The sequence below is a fragment of the Artemia sp. Qi Xiang Cuo genome, chromosome 8, assembly GCF_049724085.1.
Source record: "Artemia sp. Qi Xiang Cuo chromosome 8, ASM4972408v1, whole genome shotgun sequence".
Taxonomy (NCBI): Eukaryota; Metazoa; Arthropoda; class Branchiopoda; order Anostraca; family Artemiidae; genus Artemia; species Artemia sp. Qi Xiang Cuo.
The window spans coordinates 19717574-19741210 of NC_142801.1; the positions used below are offsets into that span (position 1 = coordinate 19717574).

Sequence of the window (23637 nt, forward strand, 5' to 3'; positions counted from 1 at the left end):
AATAACTGTTTTGAATGCAAATCGATAGTTAAAGTTGAATATTGAACACAAAACATTAAAAAATCAGTTCCTATATAATAACCTTATTTACCATGGAAGGAAGGGGTGTTTCTTCACCTCAATTTAGATTTAGTCAGAAAACAACGATGTTCCTGCAGTAAACTAATGACATGATATCAAGAAACTAATTATGATAAATGAATTGTAGATTTGTCTCAATGATTTTGTTGTTATACATTATAGGCTTATTATTCATACCTGAAATTAATATTGATGACATTAAAGTGATCAAATTGCAATCAGGCCATCCCAATAGATATAAATAAGTAGTGTGGCAACGTTGACTGCGTCAGTTTAGGCAGAATTTTCAATTCACTCACATCTTTATTTTTTTATGGCAAAATTAAACGGGATAAATGACATGAAAGTTGATGTGGTTCTCGGTGTCCAATGGGGAGATGAAGGAAAAGGAAAAATTGTGGATTTGCTTGCAGAGTCTGCTGATTTGTGCTGCAGATGCCAGGTGAGCTTCAATTTAAGATCTAGGCTAGCCTATTGGGATTTAAATCAAGTAAGATTATATATGTTAGGCTTGGTATCAGTTTAATGGTTGACCACTGCTAAAATAAACAGGACAATAAAGAAAAAGTAGCCTAGTGATATTGTATTCCTTATTTTAAGCTAGGCCTATCCTAGGCTATTTTCAAATAGGCCAACATGGGTTTTTTCTGATAATATACCCCCCTCCTTTTTTGATCTCATGTATGGCCATAATAGGCTGATATATTTCTATATTAATTGAATCTATTGATACATCTTAGCTTAGACTCTTTTATAAAATGGGGGCTTTTTTGAAAAGTAGGCTTGGATGGTTAAATTAGGTAGGCTAATTGAAATTTTTTTAAAATCATCAAGGGTCTAGCTTAAAATAAACTCTAAGAAGGTGATGCCAAACTACTCTGCCTTTTCCTTATTCCTAGGCTTGTATACACAACATTTCTATCTAGATTGGGTAAAATTTGACACAAGCTTCTTTTTGCTATCTTGGAAAGTGTTTAGGTTTGGAAAATTAAGCTTTCAGTGAAATTGAACCAATTGAATTTAGGAAAATGAACCTACAGAGTAAAGCATGGTTAAAATTCTAGATGAGCTACTTTTTGCTATCTTGGAAGGTGGTTAGGTTTGGAAAATAAAAAGGCCCATTTTTTAGCACTAAGATCTTACATCTTTCTGCAAAGATTATTGTTTTTTAACTCATCTTTGTTCTAAGATCTTACAGCTCATTTATGTTAGCAAAATGTGTGAAAGATGCCATTTTTCTGCTATATAGAACAATGATGAGAGAACTTTGATTATACACTCATCATTGTTCTCAGACCGCTGATAAGAGCAGAATGATGGAAGACGTTTGCATAAAAACGACAAAAGATTAAGATCTTAGTTCAAAGATTTCACTTTTAAGCACTTTCTGACAAAAGATATAAGATCTTAGCACATTGATGAGTGGAAAAAACAGCCCTAACCTTTAAGCAATGGATCCTGTGCCAAAACAGGTAAAATTCTAGATGAACTACTTTTTGCTATCTTGGAAAGTGATTTCTTTTTCATTTGCTTTAGGTTTTGGAAATGCAGTTCCCAATATTTCAATAAAATTTTAAGCCATATCACTTCTCAACATACCAAAAAGTAGCTTGTCTAGAATTTTACTGGATTATGCTATATACACCAAAAATACCCCAGAAAACTATGTTCAAGTTAGTATGCCTACATTTTTTTCTAGGGATAAGAAGATTACATTTATGCCAGATATATACCTATCTAGATGCTGACAAAAAATATTTTACCTTAATATTTAGTTTATTTTCATTGGCTCTAAGTTTTGAAAATAGATAGAAGTTTTGAAGCAATATCAAGTTTTTTTTTAATTTAAGAAATAGATTAAAATAGAGAAATAGATCTTTCAAACCTAAAGACTAAATTGGTATTTAGTAAAGGTATGAGGGTCAAAACACTTTTCTTGTGCCTCATTTGAGCAGGAGATCTATTTTGTTATAGGAAGGAGATCTATGTTAGTCTATTTTAGTTTTATATATATTTTTTAGCTTTAGTTTATTTTTTTTCCCAATGCTGAAGATGCTTTGTTAGATATGGGTGAAATATTTTGTTTTTCTTTGTTTTCATGTACTGGCCACAGACCTGTTTGTTGTCTTTATATTTATTTCTTTGTGTTTTTTATATTACAAAGATTGTTAAATTTTACTTTGCTCTAGAGAGAGAAGGAGTAGAGGTAGATGCTTCAAAATATGTTCCCCCCCCAAAAAAATATGCTTCAAAAAATATGGAGACCATTAGAGCCCTTGATGTATTCCTGAGAGTTTTATTCACCTAACTCGGATAATTTTTAAAATTGCCAAATATTCCAAAACTAGAATTGGTACTTTTCATTTAGCCAGAAATCACACTTAAGAATTGCATTGAGAATCACAAAGATCAGATAGGAAAAACAGGTTTGTGCTAGGCAAACAGGGGATTTTCATTCATTGAACAATATTTAAACTTTAGTTTTTTAGTGTTGAAGGGGCAAAAAAGGTACCTACATTAGGTTAGGTTATGTATTTAATATATGCTATGCTTTATATCCCCCCCCCTCTAATGTGTAAATATATAGCCCAAGTTAGCAAATATATAGCCAAGTTGTTTCTTAACTATTATATTTTGTTTTATTTAATTAGCATTAACCAAACTTCAATTCTTGCATGTTGTCTGGCTAATAGATAAGTACCCTAGAATTTTACCAATTTATTTTTTAGAGAGTTAGTTTTGCAACACAAGGATAATAAAAGCTCATCAAAGTTCAGAGTCATTAGAGATGGAAGAAGGGGAAGTGGGCACTTCAAAATACCTTCCAATGGAATAATTAGGACTGGGTTGTTTTCTGAGAATATCATTTGACAAACTCAACTGCAGTACTTACACTAATATAAAAGTTTTACCTCTTTTTATATATTTTCTTTCTTTGAATTTTTATCTTATTGATCAAGATTTAGCAAAGAAGCTAGATCAAAATTCTTTTTTTGGGCCTTGTTTGAGCTAGAGATTAATTGGCAAGAGTTTTCACCATCATGAAAAAAATGTCAAAGGTCAGTTCTACATTAACATAACCTCTGTCAAGACTATTTAATCTCTTACTAAGCTCTGCTAGGCCAAATATCTACTATCATTATTCTCAGTGATAAACATCATCATTTCAGTTTAATAAGATCATTTCATTCCCACATTTTATGCTCATGAAATGCTATAAAACTTATCAAAAAGAGTCCTCTGATGACATTTGATGTTTGAACTGCAGAAGTTTGGCTTGAAACTTTAAGACCAGAGACATTATCAGAGGAAGATTCCAATAGGTGCAAAGCCTTGATAGTCTGGTTAACTTCATTTAGTCTGGTAGCTTCTTGATAGTCTGGGTACTTTAGTGAATTGTGCCAACAGCTAAGTAGTTATTTTTTTTGTAGAATTAACCTTTTAGTAGAAGTTTTAATCAGTACATGGATCTTGTTTTGCATAATGTCCATTTTCAGTATTAAATCAAAATCAAATTCTAATATTTGATGATTATACCCAATTTTTTTTTCATTTCATCTTTTATTGGAAGTGGAATGCCCCAAGGTTGCATACATGGGTTCCAATGATCCATTTACTATTTTAGGTATATTTCAGTGTTTACATCAAATTTAATGGTGCTATATATAGATAATATAACCTGATAATAGGTTGGAATACTGACCAGCTTTGTAGTCAAATTAAATTAATCTGTAAAGAAATTTCAGGCATGAATATGCAATGTCCAGTAAAAGAGTACAAGCAAAGCAGTGCTTGTAGAGCCCAAGCAAAATAAAGCTAGGCAAACAAAACTTTTAGGAATGGATCTAGGGCTAAAATTACAACATGAAAACGTGGTATATCTATAGTATATATTTACAATATATGCATTGGATTAACAACACTTAGGTCCTTCCATTGCTTATAACCAGTAGTGTAGAATATACTGTGCTAAATGTTTTGGATGTTCACGTTTTGCAAAACCTGAATTTACCATCAGCCTTTTCATTGCTGTCCATGTTTATGTTGGTAAGGAGCTATGTAAATTTTGTGTGGTCTATTTTTTAGTATAGATGTTTTATACCTTATTTTATAAGTTATATATAATGTAGTATTACAATATAATACAATTATAATACAGTGTAATATTCTAATATAATGTAATATACTATTATTACACATTATTTATAGTTTTTTTATATAGTTTATTTTGAAGTCAGTTTCTAATCATTTTAAGTTAGCCTCAATTGAAAACAAGCAGGTGTGAGCTTTGAACAAAAAGTTTTTTTATACATAAAATTTGCAGAAAAGTAACAAATATAACTTAGTATAGATTGCAGATATAAATATCAATAGTTTTCTGAATCACAATTAACAATGTAATCTAATTCAGAGGCAAGCCATATACTAGCCATAAATATCATACTCCATAATTTATATGTACCATTATCAAAAGTACTGTATCATATTTACTCTAATGCTGCTAGTGGAGTATAGTGTTCAAAGTCTGAAGTATACTATATATAGCTTACTGCTGTTACTTTATGGACTGAGTTATACACTCCAATGCTATTGGTACTCTAAGAATAATGCATACCCAACTGCATGCTTGATGCTCATTGATCACTATATTACAACTATTTGATTTTCTGGGAGAACAATATTGATTGGTATCCAGGCAGTAAATGCAATGTGAAGCTGTGATATTAGTTTTGTCCCAATTTAATCCCCAAAATAAACATAATTTCCCATCACCAGCTTTCCCATTACCTGTTTTAGCTGTATGTACACCTTGATAGCTACCAGCCCTTTTATAAGATTCTTTCAGTTGACGAATTAGAGAGAATTTGGTTATTTGTGCAAGATTTGGACAAATATTCATTTTTAGTTGAAGAGAAGTGGGGTAAGTAAAAACTTGGCCACAAGGATAACAGATAACAACAACTTAAAAGTAAATTTTCACATAGCAACATTGAAACTTAATGAGCTTTTAGTTTGAACAACTTTTAAAAAGCAGCAGCGTGAGAAAAGATACATACATCTCATGAGGAGAGATATTTCAGAAGAGATACATCACCTGGTAAAAAAAAGAATATCAAAAACGAAAACAGCTCTTTTTTATTTTGTAGTTGCTTTTTTAGAGTTTTGATTCCTGTTGGGTCGAGTTACTCACAGTTCATTACCACAAACTGTTTGATCAATCTTCAAACACAGATGTTTGGTAGCAGAGTAAGAAATTAAGGTCAACCTTTTGTAAAAAAAAAGTCTGAAAATAATACAAAACTTCTACAAAACAATCTGGAAATAATAACCAAATATTTACTTTTATCTCAGGATTAGCCTTCATACAGGGTTAATAATTACTCAAGCATTAGAAGTTGTGGAGGTAGGCCTAGGTATTAAAACATTCCAATGCCTTAATTTGAGTAGAACAATTCTGTAAAATTTCGTTCACTTACTTAACAACTTTCCTAGACCATAAAGAGACTGCAGTTGAACTACTCAATCAAGCATGGACGCCTGCCAAAAACATTTCAGGGAGGAGGGCACCAGAGTAGCAGTGGTGAGGGGAGAAGGAAGAGGGGACTTTGAATATAAAAGGTTATATACAAAATAAAATGCTCAAGAAAAAAAGAAAAGTACTTAATTTTTAGATGCCAAACAAAGTGAAATTCAACAAATTTTTAAATGGTAAAGGTTCCTGGCAAAAAGGTCAATTCCTTTAATTGGTACTTATGTATTGTATCGCCAACACTCAAGAAGTGAAATAATAGTGAAAAAATGAAAAATAACAAACATGATGAATATATAATACTTTATACAGACAGATAAAACCCGTTTGTGTCTTAATACAGACAGATAAAACCAGTTTGTTCTTGAGTTTTACACAGCATAAAGTTGAGTGTTGGTGGTATAATACATAAGTACCCTATAATCTATCACACATTGAATTATTATGTATTTAAGATTAATATATTATGCCCAAAACCTAGAGTAAAAGAAAATAAGACTCAAACTAAATTGTAGAAAATAAGAGAAAAAGGTATCATCTTAAAGGGTCCATTTAATTTCCAAAGAAAACAATGGTTATATTTTGGAAGAGCATAAAAAAGGTCTCGAGTGGTATGTTCATCTAATTTAAAGCTCGATAATGAAAATATCTCCAAATTTATCACAAAATCTCCTTCCCCTCTGTATAGGTACCATGCTTTTCCCTTTTTCATTTTAGAATAATTTTTCAATCTGACCATTTTTTTCCCAAAATTGTTCAATCAAAATTATGAGATTGCTATTTTGTTTAGCATAGTTGAAAGGCCTAACAACTGTCTTTGGAGATACCCCCCCCTCCCTATAGCCCCTTGGGAAAGGTCTTAAAGTTATAAAGTTTGCCCATTGTTTACATATAGTGTTTGTACAGTATTAGTATTTTGGGAAGTATGCATACATTTTGTGTGTGGAGAGGGGAGGACGAATTTTTCGCTGGGAGAACTTTTCATCGCAAGAATTTTCCATGGAGAGGGAATTTTCCAGGGGATGAACTTTTCAGGGGGAATTTCCCAGAATTCATGTACAATTTTTTTTTATGCGTCTTGTTTTCTCTTTACTGATTCAATTTTTCGCTTGGAGGTGTTAAGGGTAATTGTCCGGGGTAAATTTTTACCAGGATTGAATTTTTCAGAGGATTTTTTTTCGTGGGGAGGGGGATTTTTCTGTGGAAGTGAAGCCAGATTCCCTGGCGTTATTTAAAAACCAATCAGAAATTAAATAAAAAACAAGTTTTTTTTAACTGAAAGTAAGGAGCTATATTAGAAATTTAAACAAACCGAAATTATTATGTATACAAGGGGAGTCACCCCCCCCCCCTCAACACCTCGCGCGTTACGCTAAATTTAAAGTATGTACCAAGTATTTAAAAGTGACTCCGGAAACAAAAGGGTTGTTTAATTAGAACAACAAGTAAATTTTTTAAATGCCAAAAAACTTAAGCTTGAAGAACGAGGTGTGGAATAGGGTGCAATCCCCCTTGTATACCTAATAAATTCTGTTCCTTTTTAAGTTTTAATATTGCTCCTTACTTTCAGTTGAAAAAAATTGTTTTTTTAATTTAATTCTTTACCAGGATTGTATAGTCTTATAAACATTATGCTTTTACTAGCATAGGAAGAAAGGTCAGTAATTAAATGATCTATATCTGGTTTTTGATGTGTGGTAAATAATTGAGACAAAAACTTTGGAAAGTAGTGACAAAATTACGTCAAGTTAAGTGAAAGTGATAGTTACTAGGGCTGAATTGTCGCTAGTGATAAATCACTAGGGGTGGCAACCCTGAACGAAAGGGGATTTTTGGGGAACCGATATTTTTTCGAGAAGATAGATTTTAGGGGAAATTGCCAAAAACTCAGGGATAGTGGAAGCACTGGTATTTTCAAACAAAATCTACCAACAAATTTTACTAGGCCATGAAAACTGCCAAGTAGCAATGTTACCATGCTACCCCACTTCTTGCACGGCAGAGCACAACTTTCTGTTCTGACTGCTTATCTTTGAGCAACAATTATTTTTATATGTAAAAATGGTATTTTCAGACAAAATCTGCCAACAAATTTGAAAACTGCCAAGTAGCATTGCTACTTTGCTTGTGTGTGTGATCTTTTTATGAAAATAAAAAAGGTGTTTTTAAAATATAAAAGGGAGGGATTTCTTTCAATTTTTAATGACAATACCGAAAAGGTTATTTGTTTTTAATCTAAAGGGAGGGGGGAAACTGTATAAGGCACCCCCAGAATAAATCTGAGTTTCATGATAAATCCAATTCTTTATATTTTCTCAACTAATGATTGATTGGTAACACAATGAAACAGAAATAGCTATTAGTATTAAATCTTGTTTTTAATATACTCTATAATTCTAGGGTGGAAATAATGCTGGGCACACTGTAGTTGTTGAAGGCCAAGACTATGACTTTCATTTGCTTCCTAGTGGGCTTGCTCATAAAAACTGCAGTGCTCTTGTTGGTAAGTTGAATCTTTGTTGGTATTTCTAGCAAGAGAATGGTAAGCTTTTTTCCAGTTTTATTAAAATGTACTAGTTGTATAACTTAAATTAGAAAAAAGTTACATTTTCTATTTTTTGAGGTAGGCAATACCAGAGGGGGATTTTCCTCTCTGTCCATGCTTTGTGTGAATCTTCAGACCTACATCCGCTGGTGACCAGGATTCCTTGTCAAGCCAATTTTATTTACTAGCAATAGCTGTGTAATTTGCTGGCTGGTAATTTTATCTGCTGGTAACCAGGATTTCTTGTTAAGCCAATTTTATTAGCCGGTAACCCCTGTGTAATTTGCTGGCTGGTAATTTTATCTGCTGGTAACCAGGATTTCTTGTCTAGCAAATTTTATTGGCTGGTAACAGCTGTGTAGTTTTCTGGCTGGTAACTAGCTGTGTCCATGATTTCTTGTCAAGCAAATTTTATTGGCTGGTAACAGCTGTGTAGTTTTCTGGCTGGTAATTAGCTGCTAATTTTATCTCCTGGCAACCAAGATTTCTTGTCAAGCAAATTTTATTTTTTTGAATTGATCTTTGTTTCAGTCTACTTATTTATGGATTCTGATGAAAGAAACAAAAGTTAGTGAATGAGAGGAAATTGCATAAAATATGACTATAGCAAAGAGAAGTCAACTTTCAAAACTATTGTACATGAAATGGTTACTAAGTTAATGCATGGATCTCAACTCCTTTATGACTCAGGACTCATAATAGATTGCTCAATATTGTGCCATATTCCATTAGCTTGTCTGTAATAAAGGATAACCATCATGGTTCAAACTTAACTAAATAATTTGCTAGTAATTGAAGAAATTACATACCAGCATCCAGAGCTTCAGCCTTACATCTCCAGCGTTTTTGCTCCTATGCCTCTAGGGGATGCTCCAATGAAAAACCATTGAGTGATTATTTTCTTTTATTAAGAAATTAACTTCAAATTTCTAAAACACATTTCCTATTAATAATATTTCTGTATTGGCAAGAGGTGAAGAGGTACATGATATTGTTGACCAGAATTTGTCAATTCTGGTCAGAATTTGTTGTTGACCAGGCCCATTCCCCAAAATAATTGAAAAGAAGAAATGGTTTAAAAATTTAATTTCTTCATCTTTACCTGTATTGCCAAGGGAAACATTCAAGTTCAAATTTTATTTCCAGTATTCATAGATAATTAAATAAGAAACAACACTTTTATGCTGGAAAAAACCTATGTGGGTTTGCACTTGTGCAAAACGTAACTGCTTACCTATTTGACTGCTTTACCTGCATATCAAATGTTTAATTAAATCTGCTGTAAAAAAGTTAGTATAAATGACCTATAAAATAAATAATAAAAATAGAAATCAAACAACAATTAGTAGAGAAATAATAATAACCAAATCCAGTCTATACCGCTTGCCAACACTCAACACCCCCTTTCCAACCCTGCCATTCCAACACCTTAAAGGTAGCCCTGCCTTGCCAAGGTTGAAAAGATGGTCAGCTTTTTGAACTCACTTACCGCTTAAACTTACCAGGCCATACACATCTAGCAGCATACCAACTCTATGGAGTGTCATTAAATATGTGATGTGCAAATTTACACACAGTAGACCAACTATACCGTTTCCAATGTAAGATTCATTTTCCTTGTCACACCCTCCAGAGATGAAACAGAACAGTGCCATCAGTAAATGACGTAATACAAACACCTTTCAAGAAAAGCCCCATGAGGTCAACATTGATAAGGTAAAGCAGCAGAGTGCCACAGACACTGACAAATAGTCTTCCTCCCAAAGGCTTGGACTTGTTTTTGCCTGTGATAAGTTTAGATTTTAGAGTTATTCCTAGCTTTGTTGGTATATTTGCAGTGTTGTTGTAGGATTACTGTATACAAGTGTTCTCTTTATTCTGACTTTTTCGTCTACTTCTGTTACTTTGTCAAGTTGAATTTGCCCACTCTCTTTCCAATTATTCTTATTTTAGGCAATGGAGTTGTTATACACTTGGATCAGTTCTTTGATGAGATCGAAAAAAATGTTAAGAAGAATCTGAAGATAGATGATACAAACCTTTTCATATCAGATAAAGCGCACATTGTTTTTGACTTCCATCAGGTAAGCATTCTATGACTGTTTGTTTCACCCCTTTGTTTTTATTATATGAGGTCCACGAATTCTTTCATAAATAAAATAATAACTAACTGGTGCTTTTTCCCAACTGAGCGCAAGATTGTTTGGGCCAACACAGCACTCTGACACAGCTGTGTGTACCATACAAGGTCAAGACCTTGACTAAAGCTCCTCTACCACTGAATCATATGCCTGTTCATAATTTATAGAACTGAGGAATAAAGGGATCTGGTGCTCAAGGTGCTTCTCAATTTGTAATCTAAGAGCCAGTCATTGCATCCTCTCCCTTTTCTAAAACAACACTATTCTTCTCTTATCAAAGTTTTCCTTATATTAATTAAAATTTTAAATTTCTTATAAAAGGGGCTAATTTTAATTTAAGATAAAGGAGTTTTCCTATTTCAAAATCATATTCTTAATCCTTAGAAATTTATCTCTGATTTTATGATGCAAAATAAATCTTTGTTCACTTCCAGATTGTCGAATTTTGTATTGTTTTCTACATCATTTCTAATGACACACGTTCTATCATACACGTTCTCGAAATGTCTTGCCCATCTCTCTTTAGCACTTTCCTAATCATTGATTGAAATCCCATTCTTATTTTTAACTGAGATAAGCCCAGACTGTCAACGTCCTCTCATTTCCTTAAAATGACATTGCAATATCCCCCGTCTGGGTGCATCTTCCGGATCCTAAGTAATTTCATCCGCAATCTCCATTGCAAATCGATTCTTCAGCAACACGTACCTCTATGACTGATACATACCTCTCTGAGAGTGGCACATTTTAGTCGAAAATTAAGAAATGGTATTGGCAATGATAATGGCAATTATTATCAGTGCCTTCCTAACCTAAGAAAGACTTAGAAGCTACTTTATTCATCAAAGTTAACTAAGAATTACAAAAAACGGGAAAGTCTACTTTTTAGTTAACTAATAAAGTAATTGTAACGAGGTTTAGATTGTAGTGAAACAATAGAGATTGCTCCTGGTCAGGGCCAACTTTTTCTTCTTTTTTATAGTTTTGACTTGTGATAAGCCCATAATCCAATATTCTTTTACTTATTTTCATCTTTTTCTTTTTCAGTGTGTGTAATGTTTTAAACTTCTGTTTTTTCAACATTTTCACTCCGCCCAAAACTATGTTTTATTTTTAGAACGTTGATGGCATTCAAGAAACACAAAGGGAGAAAAATTCTCTTGGTACAACCAAAAAGGGAATCGGACCAACTTATTCTTCTAAAGCCAGCCGAGAAGGGATTAGAATCTCAGACTTGATTGGAGACTTCAGTTTATTTACAGAGAGGTATGTTAATTATTGTTCATCTAGATTGTTTATCCATTTTTTATCTTTAGATTGTTTATCTAGTTTTTTCACTTTATTTAATTTAGAAAGAAAGAATAGAATTTAACTTAAAAATTTCTTTCACAGCATGGTTGCCGAATTTGAATTTTACGTCACAAATAGCTCTAGTAAATATATATATATATATAATATATATATATATATATATATATATATATATATATATATATATATATATATATATATATATATATACATATATATATATGCAAATGTAATTAATGCGAGTTACCTTGATTCAAAGGTGAATTGAATTGAAATATTGAGCGAGGAAGAGTTTAAACAAAGTGGAAAGAATTGTGATCATCTTAGAGCACAGGTGAACAATAGTGCCAATATAAACAGCCAGGCTGGCCCCCCGGTAAGGGGCCCAGCAACACCTATTAGTTTTGGACAATATCCAATGGTGCATAGCCCTATGCAAATGCCTATGAATGGGGCTCCAGGACCTCAGTTAATGCAAATGCAGTGAAGTTGCAGTGAAAAAGAACTGCAGTGAAAAGAACAGTAAAGTTGGAGAAGATCCTTAGGGGGGGGTGCAAGGAAATTTATCAAAATTTTTAGAAGGAAAACTGAAGGGGAAGTTTTTTTGAGAAAATTTTATCAAAAGTTTTAGAAGGAAAACTGAAGGAGAAGCTTTTTGATTAATCTTATTTTTAATTAACCAACCCCATGTGGTTTTAAACAACTGGTAAATAACTCCAAGCCAATCAGTGAGGCTATAAACAAGTTCAAACTTGTTTATGATGAAAAACAAGGTTTTCATCATCACAAGAAAGCATACCCTGTTTTGTCTCATGGCTAGAGGATCTACTTGAAACTTTCAAATTTCTGGAGAGGAGGTGGTAAGGGGGCTTCTAATTTGTGTGGGGGAAGGGGACAAATTTTTTCTCTAGCTCTTACCGCTATGGTCTCTTCTATTTTGTTATGTATGTCTTCCGACAGGATTTTTGACTAGTTGAGAACAACTAGAATGTAAATTAGTAAGTATAAGTATATTTTCCGTTGTATTGACTTTTGCTACATTGATAATAAAGTCTCGCGAATATTGAATAGGACCTGCAATCATTTGATTAATGCAATTTAAAATTCAAACAATATAGTCATACTAGATAAAGCTGAATTTTATTTCATAGACAGCCCACTTTTGTTGCCCTAATACAGAGTGATATAGTATTTTGTATTCATTTTTTCTTCTTTTTCCCCCAACCACTTTGTAATAAAAGGGTAGTCATAGGACTCTTTCATTTGCAGATCGAACTGCTAGTGCGCTTTTCCAAGACTGAAAGTCATTGGTTAGCACTATGACTCTGCCCAATATGTTTTATTTTTAGAACGTCATTGGTCCATAACCAATGACTAGAGCCAGCCTCCTCCCTTGCCCCGTTTTGCTGCCGGTCCTTCTCTTCGGGGTTAGTCAGTTAGACTTCAGATTTCTCATTCTCCTGTTAGTATTTTTTATTTGGGGATACTATCGCCCTCCTTCAAATTTGTGCTATTTAAAAAATCCATACAAGATGTCTTCGATATTTATAATCCAATTGCAAAGTTTGGTTGATAAAATTGTCTAGAATTAGCTGAGATACGAACCCTTAAAATTTCTTGAAGTTGTTGAGCTTTGTCCGCCCTTGAGAAATTCTAAAATATTATATCCCCCGAAATCTGGGCAAAATTAGCTATATTAATTTATTACGAGGTTCAAAGAAAATAGATTGCAATGGTTCCTAGACAGAGGTATTTGAAATCGGAAAAATAAATTCAATCTCTTCAGCCATTCTAAGCTGAGTGTAGTTTTAACTTTCTCTGTATTTATTTTTAAGTATAGACTAGTATTAACTATAAAATAAACTTACTAATCAAGAAAAAAATCACGTTTATTGGATCTGAACATAGCGACTGAAAAGTTTCCGTTTGACTCTTCCACATGAAAGTGCTAGTATGCATTATGCAGGTCACCAGTGATGACAATCCATTCACAACAATCCAGTTGATGACACTCCAGTTGATGTGATGACAATCCATGAATTTCAAAGATCAAGGAGGCACACTTGTGCCTCTATAAAGAGGCGACCCACCACAATGTTAAGCGATTTCAGGTCCTAGAGGTCACAGAGAGACGGCGGTGATCGCATTTTGTAGCCCAAGCTCAAACTAAGAAACTTGCAAAATTTCATCCTCCTCCGACTTTATCTTCATGGGGTAAACTGGGCCGGAAGTTTCGACCCTCCCACCACAGCCCCCCTTTAACGTTGTCCGATTGGGCTGAAATTTAGAGGTTAAGCTTTCCTAGGGCCCGGGAGCTTATCCTCGAAATTTCAGCTCAATCCGATCACTCCTTCCCTGTTTTCAAAAAACCAAATATAGCCACTTAAAATTCATCATCATCATTTCTTTTTTTCTTATCCACGCCTACAGGCCACAGTTGGCAACTGATCCGGGTGAATGAGGACTCATTCAAAGCAGAATTCGACCTGTTAGGGCCTTTTGATATTTTCAGATCGAAAAAAATATCCCCCGAATTAACATTTACGAAAAACCTCGTTTTCCACTAAGAGCCCATGTTAATTTTTCCCACCACAGACCCCCTTTAACGCTGTTTGATCGGGCTGAAATTTAGAGGATAAGCTTTCCTGGGGCCTGGGAGCTTATCCTCGAAATTTCAGCTCAATCTGATCACTCCTTCCCTGTTTTCCAAAAACCAAATATCAAGTTTTGTGGGAATTTGCTTTGCGAAAAAAGATTCCATTTACTAAAAAACAATTACAGCTCTTGCTCATTACTCCTGCGGTTGATACCTTAGTCTGTCAAATGTAAAACTCTGGTTCGATTCACCGTCAGAGCAAATTTTTTATATACTGAATTTAAACTTTAAAAAAGAAACTCAGTTTCTTTTTTAAATTATTTGAAAAAAATTACGTTTTCTAAAGAGTTAAAGAGGCTGAGTTACAAGGTCGACCCTTAAAACGTACAGGGATTAGGAGGCACAGTTGGGGGGCTGTTAAAGAGGCTGAGTCACAAGTTCGAACCTTAAAACGAACAGGGATTAGGAGGCACCCTGTACGACGTGATGTGAGTATTCAGGAATTAAAAGCCTTAACACAAGAATGTTCAAGAGCGGGGGGTTTGGGGGGCGGCAGCCCCCCAACTTTAACTCCTGACACGATCAGCTAACAGTTAGTCAAGCAATAATAAGCAATAAACTGTACAAAAACGTGCAGAAATTATTTGAAAAAAACTACGTTTTCTAAAGAGTTAAAGAGGCTGAGTTACAAGGTCGAACCTTAAAACGTACAGGGATTAGGAGGCACAGTTGGGGGCTGCCGCCCCCAAACCCCGCTTTCGCAGCCTTTAAATAAAAAAACAAGTTTTTAAACTGAAAGTAAGGAGCGACATTAAATCTTAAAACGAACAGAAATTATTCCGTATATGAAAGGGGCTGTGCCCTCCTCAAGGCCTCGCTCTTTACGCTAAAGTTTGACTTTCTCACAACTCTTTTTTTTAAACAATAAAAACTTTAGCGTAAAGAGCGAGGTGTTGAGGAGGGCACAGCCCCTTTCATATACGGAATAATTTCTGTTCGTTTTAAGATTTAATGTCGCTCCTTACTTTCAATTTAAAAACCTTTTTTTTTTATTTAAAGGCTGCGAAAGCGGGGGTTTGGGGGCGGCAGCCCCCCAACTTTGCCTCCTAATCCCTGTACGTTTTAAGGTTCGACCTTGTAACTCAGCCTCTTTAACTCTTTAGAAAACGTAGTTTTTTTCAAATAATTAGATTAAAAATCGAGGAATATCTAGGTTATTTCTTTCCTTTTTTTATATTAATTATCAAGTATTTGTTCAACGAATGTTATTAAGGCATATTGACGTTAAGAATATTGACTTATTCGTATTTATAGGTTCCGTAGCATTGTCAGGTCATTTAGAGCTGCACACCCTTCATTAACAGTTGATGAAGACAAAGAATTGGCTAAATATCGTCAGCATGCAGAGAAAATCCGCCCATATGTCGTTGAATCTGTGTCATTTCTTCAAGATCAAATTAAAGCTGGGAAGAAAGTACTTATAGAAGGGGCTAATGCTGTTATGCTTGATATAGATTTTGGTAAGTTCTTCTATTTGTAGTCTCGTAGAGCCAGTCACTGATGCCAATCATTGATCATCAATCATTGAATGATCACTTATAAAATGCTGATGATGTATCTGGCTATCAGTGATCCTATACCAGTTAGAGTGGCGAAGCTCATATTTTGCTTTTAAATTGTCAACACTCTTCCTAGCCAACACATTGTTTCATTCAGGTGTTCAAGTTTATTTTGAAAAAATTATTGCCAAATTAGCGAATATGTATTTATTATGAATTTAATGGTAATTAAAATCGACAATATGGCAAATAAAATTGCGGAAATATTTTCAAAAAAGGTCAGTAGAAAATGATCAAGTCAGTTTCGTAATGAGTGTGATATAATATTTAAAAGTATGTACGAAGTGAAAAAAATACGATTTAGTTTATTAATTTCCAAGTATGAATAGGCCTACCGGACCTAATCCTTACCTACGGTAAGGATAAAATCCTTACCGGACCTAATCTAAGAAGGTCTTAGGTCCGGATCTGAGAAGGTCAAAGAGACTAGTTTCCGTTTTTTCTTTGGAAAGAATAAGGATATTAAACAATATGTAGTTTTATTTTATTTCCTATATAAATTATTGTTTTTAATTGTTTTAGTTTAGTGTTACTACTGACGACGGTCACTGCATATGTGACCGAAATATCTAGTATTTTTATGAAATTTATCACTGTCTATTAAAAGGATTTTATCCCTATTTGAACTTTTATTTATTGTCATATTGTCCAAGATCGTTCTTGTCGGGCAACTGCCTATGGCCAAACGAAAAGTAGGTTGCCCCCGAGTGGGTCAGAGGTTGTCGTAAAGAAAGATTTAAGGGAAATGGGAACTTCTTGGCAGGGTGGAAAGAGGGAGCCTGGATGGAGGAGGAGCGTGCGTAGCTGTTTTAGCCTCAGGTTGATTGGTGCTTCAGTGAGTTTCGAAATCCGCCAATGGGGTCGAGGTCGTTTTTGGCAGTTGTCCACCAATTCTTAAATTGACCGCCAGGTCGCCTGCACCAATCTGGCGACGGGGCAGCTAGAAGCACTTGCTTTTTGATGCGGTCGTTGAGTCTTCTAAGGACATGACCAATCCAACGCAGTCTTCTCTGTTTGACAATCATGGCGGTGGGTTCAATGTTACAGCAGCGGTGGCGCACATCAACATTTGAGATTCTGTCGGAGTATCGAATCCTCAGGATTTTTCGTAGATAGCTGTGGTCAAAGACTTCCAAATCATGGAGATGAAGCTCTTTCAGTGGCCAAGTTTCGACTACATAGAAGAGAACAGATCTAACAGCCGTTTTATAGACAGAAATTTTTGTCTTCATGCTGATCTCCCGCCGGATCCACAAATGGCGGCGGAGTTGTGAGAAGATGACTTGGGCTTTGTTGATTCTGTTCTGTACATCAAGGTCACAGCCTCCACCAGGGTCTAGTTTCTTCGCCCAGCACTCTTACTGTCGATTTGCAATGCGTACATCTTTCAACAAAAAAAAACTAACATATGGACAGAAACAGAATAAATACCTCTCTAAGGGTAGTTCTGTTCATATTTATATTGCTCTACCCAAACGGAAAGGGCAAATGCAATTATTTTTATAATTTTACCGGAGTGGGAAAATAAGTTTTAGACATTTTGCAGAAACAGTTCGTTGAGAATTTGGTTCTAGACTTTCTAAGCTTTGTGAAGAATTTAGAGGGCAGCCAAAATGTAAGACTTTCCATAAAAAGAAAAAAAAAAATCTTCTTAGGAGTGCGCCATGTTGCTTACTAATATCCTGTTTACTCTGTTTATTAACTTAACTTTTGAATCATTTGTTGTTTGTTTATAATGTAAACAAATGTTTCCAATGTAAACATTCGAGCACTGTTACAATGTTCATCATGTAAACATTTACCTCTTAAAAATAAACATATTTTGTGCAATTCTTCTTTTCCAGGTTGTTTACAAAACCCTACCTGGATGGAAGACGAATATATCGGGGATTCGCAAGTATTCAGACTTACCTGAAAATGCAAAAGCCTATGTCCAGTTTATTGAAGACGTTCTCCAAGTACCTGGTCAGCTCGCTTTTTATCTCTCTCTCTCTCTCTCTCTCTCTCTCTCTCTCTCTCTCTCTCTCTCTCTCTCTCTCTCTCTCTCTCTCTCTCTCTCTCTCTCTCTCTGTCTCTCTCTCTCTCTCTCTCTCCCTTTAATTGTTATTATCGGCTTTGTTCTGGATATAGGCCATTAAATTTTGAAAGTGCTTGCAGCAGCTTCTGTATCATTTTATATAACGATCCAGATTGGCCAATCTATATAAAGATTGGCCAGAGCTGATATATAATGATATGTCAGCTCTGGCCAAGACCTATTTAAAAATTAAAACGGAAATTGGGTAACGGGAATTTTATAGCCTTACCATTGAACTTTGTCAAGCAAAAAAGCCAAGTGACGTTGCTGTGTGAATACTGACCTGTATGTCTGATTGAAATTGAGGCTCTATGAAGTCTTCTTGGAAAATTCACATTATTTTAAATGGAATTCTGCCGACAAGAGAAACAAATTTTTCCGCTGTCATCCAGAACATAAACGGAACAAGTATTTGCTTATATTTAGTTATTTAATTTGTCAAAAGGTAACTTGAAATCTGTTAATCGAAGTGAATCGGCTCTATCTATTTCAGCTAGAGCCAAATTTCAAGGCGGCCATAAAAAATGAAAAAAGTGGCATCTAATTTTTTGTTATGATCAGAGTTGTTTGACCCCCCCCCCCCCCTCACACACACATACATACATACATACACGATTTGAAGTTGTCTCGAGACAGCCATGAGATGAACCAGATTTGATTTACAAAAATTATAACTTTGGAAATATCTACGAAGAAAAAAACTCCCTTCCCCTTTATCCATCTGTTATTTCGTTTTTTCTTCTTTTTTTATCTCCTTAAAGTAATCTAATATCAATTGGGAAAATAGGTCTAATATAGGGGCTCGAATCCATGACTTCAAGAACAAGAGTCAAATGTTGTGCCATCTGAGCTAGCTGTGCTTGGTATTTAGTTTTAGCTTTTCCTTTTTTTTTTAATCAATATACACAAATAAACAGGTTCCCATAAATAGGCTTGGTAGTAGGGGATATTAGCGGTTCCACAGAAGTAAATGTTTTAATAAAATATTAGTTGCACCATTAGATTCTTTATTTGATGCTCTTTCAAAATATCACATTCGCTTTTCTGAAAGTTGTCAAATGTTGTGCCATCTGAGCTAGCTGTGCTTGGTATTTAGTCTTAGCTTCTTCTTTTTTTTTTATTCAATATACAAAAATGAACATGTTCCCATAAAAAGGCTTGGCAGCGGGCGACATTAGCGGCTCCTTAGAAGTAAATGTTTTAATAAAATATTAGTAGCACCATTAGATTCTTTATTTGATGCTCTTTCCAAATATCACATTCGCTTTTCTGAAAGTTTTCAAATGTTTTGCCATCTGAGCTAGCTGTGCTTGGTATTTAGTCTTAGCTTCTTCTTTTTTTTTTAATCAATATTCACAAATGAACAGGTTCCCATAAAAAGGATTGGCAGCAGGCGACATTAGTGGCTCCATAGAAGTAAATGTTTTAATAAAATATTAGTAGCACCATTAGATTCTTTATTTGATGCTCTTTCCAAATATCACATTCGCTTTTCTGAAAGTTGTCAAATGTTGTGCCATCTGAGCTAGCTGTGCTTGGTATTTAGTCTTAGCTTCTTCTTTTTTTTTTTAATCAATATTCACAAATGAACAGGTTCCCATAAATAGGCTTGGCAGCAGGCGACATTAGTGGCTCCATAGAAGTAAATTTTTTAATAAAATATTAGTAGCACCATTAGATTCTTTATTTGATGCTCTTTCAAAATATCACATTCGCTTTTCTGAAAGTTGTCAAATGTTGTGCCATCTGAGCTAGCTGTGCTTGGTATTTAGTCTTAGCTTCTTCTTTTTTTTTTTATCAATATACACAAATGAAAAGGTTCCCATAAATATGCTTGGCAGCGGGCGACATTAGTGGCTCCATAGAAGTAAATGTTTTAATAAAATATTAGTAGCACCATTAGATTCTTTATTTGATGCTCTTTCCAAATATCACATTCGCTTTTCTGAAAGTTGTCAAATGTTGTGCCATCTGAGCTAGCTGTGCTTGGTATTTAGTATTAGCTTCTTCTTTTTTTTTTTAATCAATATTCACAAATGAACAGGTTCCCATAAATAGGCTTGGCAGCAGGCGACATTAGCGGCTCCATAGAAGTAAATGTTTTAATAAAATATTAGTAGCACCATTAGATTCTTTATTTGATGCTCTTTCAAAATATCACATTCGCTTTTCTGAAAGTTGTCAAATGTTGTGCCATCTGAGCTAGCTGTGCTTGGTATTTAGTCTTAGCTTCTTCTTTTTTTTTTAATCAATATACAAAAATTAACAGGTTCCCATAAATAGGCTTGGCAGCAGGCGACATTAGCGGCTCCATAGAAGTAAATGTTTTAATAAAATATTAGTAGCACCATTAGATTCTTTATTTGATGCTCTTTCAAAATATCACATTCGCTTTTCTGAAAGTTGTCAAATGTTGTGCCATCTGAGCTAGCTGTGCTTGGTATTTAGTCTTAGCTTCTTCTTTTTTTTAATCAATATACACAAATGAACAGGTTCCCATAAATAGGCTTGGCAGCGGGCGACATTAGTGGCTCCATAGAAGTAAATGTTTTAATAAAATATTAGTAGCACCATTAGATTCTTTATTTGATGCTCTTTCCAAATATCACATTCGCTTTTCTGAAAGTTGTCAAATGTTGTGCCATCTGAGCTAGCTGTGCTTGGTATTTAGTCTTAGCTTCTTCTTTTTTTTCTTTTTTTTTTTTAAATCAATATTCACAAATGAACAGGTTCCCATAAATAGGATTGGCAGCAGGCGACATTAGCGGCTCCTTAGAAGTAAATGTTTTGATAAAATATTAGTTGCACCATTAGATTCTTTATTTGATGCTCTTTCCAAATATCACATTCGCTTTTCTTAAAGTTGTCAAATGTTGTGCCATCTGAGCTAGCTGTTCTTGGTATTTAGTCTTAGCTTCTTCTTTTTTTTTTTAATCAATATTCACAAATGAACAGGTTCCCATAAATAGGCTTGGCAGCAGGCGACATTAGCGGCTCCATAGAAGTAAATGTTTTAATAAAATATTAGTAGCACCATTAGATTCTTTATTTGATGCTCTTTCCAAATATCACATTCGCTTTTCTGAAAGTTGTCAAATGTTGTGCCATCTGAGCTAGCTGTGTTTGGTATTTAGTCTTAGCTTCTTATTTTTTTTCTTTTTTTTTTAAATCAATATTCACAAATGAACAGGTTCCCATAAATAGGCTTGGCAGCAGGCGACATTAGTGGCTCCATAGAAGTAAATGTTTTAATAAAATATTAGTAGCACCATTAGATTCTTTATTTGATGCTCTTTCCAAATATCACATTCGCTTTTCTGAAAGTTGTCAAATGTTGTGCCATCTGAGCTAGCTGTGCTTGGTATTTAGTCTTAGCTTCTTCTTTTTTTTCTTTTTTTTTTAAATCAATATTCACAAATGAACAGGTTCCCATAAATAGGCTTGGCAGCAGGCGACATTAGCGGCTCCATAGAAGTAAATGTTTTAATAAAATATTAGTAGCACCATTAGATTCTTTATTTGATGCTCTTTCAAAATATCACATTCGCTTTTCTGAAAGTTGTCAAATGTTGTGCCATCTGAGCTAGCTGTGCTTGGTATTTAGTCTTAGCTTCTTCTTTTTTTTTTTATCAATATACACAAATGAACAGGTTCCCATAAATAGGCTTGGCAGCAGGCGACATTAGTGGCTCCTTAGAAGTAAATGTTTTAATAAAATATTAGTAGCACCATTAGATTCTTTATTTGATGCTCTTTCCAAATATCACATTCGCTTTTCTGAAAGTTGTCAAATGTTGTGCCATCTGAGCTAGCTGTGCTTGGTATTTAGTCTTAGCTTCTTCTTTTTTTTCTTTTTTTTTTTTTAATCAATATTCACAAATGAACAGGTTCCCATAAATAGGCTTGGCAGCAGGCGACATTAGCGGCTCCATAGAAGTAAATGTTTTAATAAAATATTAGTAGCACCATTAGATTCTTTATTTGATGCTCTTTCAAAATATCACATTCGCTTTTCTGATGGTGTACCCCTCCCCCATGATGATCTCGTATACACCCTAACCTAAATAATATGTGTCTTCGTTGCTTTCCATCGCGTAATGCATCGTATGTGTTTGTTAATGGACAGCTGAAATTTTGACCCGTGAAAATCATTAGGCCTGTGGTTACAATAAAATCGAGTTTGATAAATAAAGGGAAAGGTAAAGAATACGGCATTGGACTTTGCAATCCTTACCGGCGGTGCTGATCTCCGTTTCATGGCCTTTCAGCCAGGAAATGCAATGGGGGGCTGGGGGCCAGCCATCCTTTGCTTTCGCACATCCTTCCTGTTTACCTTTCCTAGATTTCTCCCGGTACCCATTTACAGCTGGGTTGACTCTTGCTGAGCTTACAGAGTCATGCCACTGACCCCCGCAAACTGTGGATAACAATGGAAGCAAACGTCATATTCTGATTAATAGGAACATGTTGTATATTACAAAGTAAGATATTCTTTGCTATAGTGTTAGCTTGAAGTTTTGTACACATCCTAGGTCTAAATCTGGATAATCAGGGAGGAGTGCATTACCCCAAACGCAAATATAATATTTGAAAAGAGCATAAAATAAAGAATTAAGCGGTACTTCTTTTACTTTTCAATATCTTTTCTACTGTTGACCCGCTAATATCCCCTGTTATCACAGGTTCTCTCTAGCCTTTATGACACTGTCAGTTACATGTATTTAATTTGTTATTTTTCTTTGCAGTATCTTGGATTGGTGTTGGACAATCGAGGGATTCTATAATCCAAAAAGCATAAGAAGAATCACAACCGATTTTAGTGCCATCTTTGGATTTTAGCTACTTACTGAATTTTATCGTTTAGGCTACAAAATGCCGGCTTTTAAAGTTGTGACCATTTTTGATTTTATTAAAGCACCAGTGTTGATTCTTTGTCTATTTCATGTTGAAATAAAACGAAAGCTAGGTCTAATCACCCTGTTAATTACAACCTGGAAAGTTGAATCACTATAAGGACTCTACACCACGTTGAAGTTTGATTTTTTTTTTTTTTTACAATTGTATCTGTTTATCCTTTTTTAAAAAGCATGATATTAGTTTGAATTTTTTTTGCCATCTACAGCACCAACTGTTCCGAACGTTCTGATTGGAAGGTATAAGTAGTGGAATCTAACCAAAAATGTATATTTTTATCTTGAACCTCATCTTAGAAAATACTGCTCAATCTTGTATGGGATCTTAAAGTCAGAACAAAGCATCTCAATCATATATAGACTCAATCAGTAAGAGGTTTAATAGCAGAGAAGTGTTGTGAACAAATAATTGTATTCAAAGTACCAAGGACATTGAAAACGATTCTTTAACTTGGTTAAGTGTAAACTTGCATAACCATATACTTCTTTAAAAAAACTTATGAAAACCCGAAAAGTCAAACCCTCCATATGCAGTTATGTACTTTTACGCTTAGAAGACGCAAAGTTTGAAATAAGGACCGTTTTAAAGAGAAATGGGAACTTCCTGGGAGGGTGTAAAGAGGGAAGCTTTGAATGGATTAGGATAGAGGAGGAGTGTCCGTAGCTGTGTTGACCTCAAGCGGCTTGGTGCTGCGGCGAGTTGTTTGTAGTGGTAGTAGTTTTTGCAAAATCAGTAGAGCATGAGAAAAAAACATCATGGCGCTCTAGAAACTTACTTTCTTGATTACTATAGATAAAGACAAACACTGCCATAACTCTAACCT

General features: G+C 34.5%; 1 protein-coding gene across 1 annotated transcript; it reads left to right on the forward strand.

The window, feature by feature from the left end:
* The first annotated feature begins 354 nt into the window (after nt 1-354).
* Adss (adenylosuccinate synthetase) lies at nt 355-22830 on the forward strand. Its single transcript, XM_089092652.1, has 8 exons — nt 355-523; nt 8012-8114; nt 10110-10240; nt 11415-11563; nt 15519-15724; nt 16477-16658; nt 17668-17788; nt 22646-22830. The coding sequence occupies exons 1-8, from the start codon at nt 395-397 to the stop codon at nt 22696-22698; spliced, it is 1074 nt and encodes a 357-aa protein (XP_088948778.1). The 5' UTR covers nt 355-394; the 3' UTR covers nt 22699-22830.
* Nucleotides 22831-23637: the final 807 nt, after the last annotated feature.